The sequence below is a fragment of the Pygoscelis adeliae genome, unplaced genomic scaffold, assembly GCF_000699105.1.
Source record: "Pygoscelis adeliae isolate BGI_AS28 unplaced genomic scaffold, ASM69910v1 Scaffold245, whole genome shotgun sequence".
Classification (NCBI taxonomy): domain Eukaryota; kingdom Metazoa; phylum Chordata; class Aves; order Sphenisciformes; family Spheniscidae; genus Pygoscelis; species Pygoscelis adeliae.
The window spans coordinates 1077501-1079301 of NW_008824766.1; the positions used below are offsets into that span (position 1 = coordinate 1077501).

General features: G+C 48.7%; 1 protein-coding gene across 1 annotated transcript in view; it reads right to left on the reverse strand.

Annotated features, from left to right (window-relative positions):
• Positions 1-1268: 1268 nt before the first annotated feature.
• SST (somatostatin) overlaps positions 1269-1801 on the reverse strand; it is a 6188-nt gene continuing 5655 nt past the window's right edge. Inside the window, exon 3 of the mRNA XM_009323586.1 lies at positions 1269-1788. Coding sequence (XP_009321861.1) covers positions 1576-1788 — 213 coding nt within the window. The 3' untranslated portion in view covers positions 1269-1575. The remainder of the gene's footprint in view (positions 1789-1801) is intronic.

Below are 1801 nucleotides of genomic sequence, written 5' to 3' on the forward strand. Positions count from 1 at the left end.
GTCCTGCCTCTGGGCTTGCAGGGACCGATGCCAGCAGTTCCCCTCCCCGTGCACATCCCCCGCTACCCTCGCCTGTTGCCAGTCGGCTGTGGAGCAGCTCAGCCGAGCCCTGCGGTGAGTGAGCGTGGCAGGGCTGGGATTTCACATTGGCACTGCTACAGTTCCTTCCCAATGACAAGGGATTCACCTGCCCGCAACTCAAATCAAACACAGCCCTGCCCAGAAGGAAAGGAGACGCCGACCAAGAATAAAGGCAATGGCCCACAAACCATCAAGAACGATGCTCCACAGAGAGCTATGCTCAGCACAGACCAGAGGGGACTTAACATGCCCTCAGCTGGGGAATCCACCTCCATCGGGGTCATGCTCAGCCCTCCGCCCATGAACATCTCTAGGAACCCCCATTTTTCACCTTTCCTTCCCATGAGATGGCTACGAAATATTTATTACCTTTAGTCCTGAATGATGAATTTCTCATCAAGGTGACGCCTGTCCCACGCAGGATGCATGCTCTACAGCTCCAACTCACCCATGATTGCATGTCACAAACCAGCATGGCCAGAAAGGGAAGAGACTCTGCAAAAGCACGAAGAATTTCTCTTCCATTGAGAGAAGCATGCCTTTTTCCCGATGCTATCTGCTACCCTAATGAACCTTTTAACATTGCCTTTAATGATGGCGTAGTGGGTAGAAAAACTGCTGTAACCAGTTTATTAGATGGAGAGGGGCTGACGGCGTGGCGTTAACATCTCAGCTTTACAGGGATGTGAAACCTCCCCCTGCGCAGCAGAACAAAGGAAAACTTTTGAAGGAATCCCAGAAGCAGTGTTTGTCGGGGATGTTGCAAGGCATAAAATATGCCAGGTAAGAAAACCTTTTAGTGTTTGTGGCTGAGGAGGGAATGAGGTATGTGTGGGGTTAACTTGTACTGTGAACCACTTTTATGATCCCCATCACTTGGAATACACAGCTGTGATTTATAGTGATGTCTCGTGATGGATGTAAATCCTCTAGACTGACTGAAGTGCCAGCGCTGTGGATTTGACTCAGCCACAATTACAGGGATTTGATATCTAAAATGCCACTGTGTCTCTAGGTCCCTTAGAAAGACCACAGTGAAAATATTCACTTTAAGAGATACCGTGTGCGTGTGCATATGCGTGCATGTGGATGCTGTTTGCTGTTACTGCCCTGAGACGGGCGGCATTTCGAAGCCAAGCAGCCTGAGAAGCGACTTAGGTTTTCTCATTGACCACCAAGTCTCAGCATCACCGTTTGAAACATAAACTTTATTGCAACAAAGAATTAAAAATATTACATCTGAAAGAGTTGCAGAGTGCATGTCATTAAAGAACTAGTGAGAAATCACAACTCAAGCAAATCGTGTACAATTGGAACAGAAAGTTTTATTAAAACAACTGGAAATCGAACTCAAATTTTCCTTGTTTGTTTAATTTCACCATAACCGTGGATTGAGTATTTACAGTCTTCGCCTCTTGTGGTGAAGGTTCTGCTCAGGGCAGGGGGCTAGGAAGAAGGCAGGGATGGATGGGGAGGACAGGTGGGTTTCAAAAGCTAACAGGATGTGAAAGTTTTCCAGAAGAAGTTCTTGCAGCCCGCTTTGCGTTCCCGGGGCGCCAGAGCGGGGTTTGAGTTAGCCGAGCGCTCCAGCTCCAGTCTCACTTCATCCTGCTCAGCCCCTCGGGACAAGTCCTCAGACTCCAGGGCTTCATTTTCTGTCTGGCTTGGCTCTGAGAGCAGTTCTGCCAAAAAGTACTTGGCCAGTTCCTTGGGGCAGAGG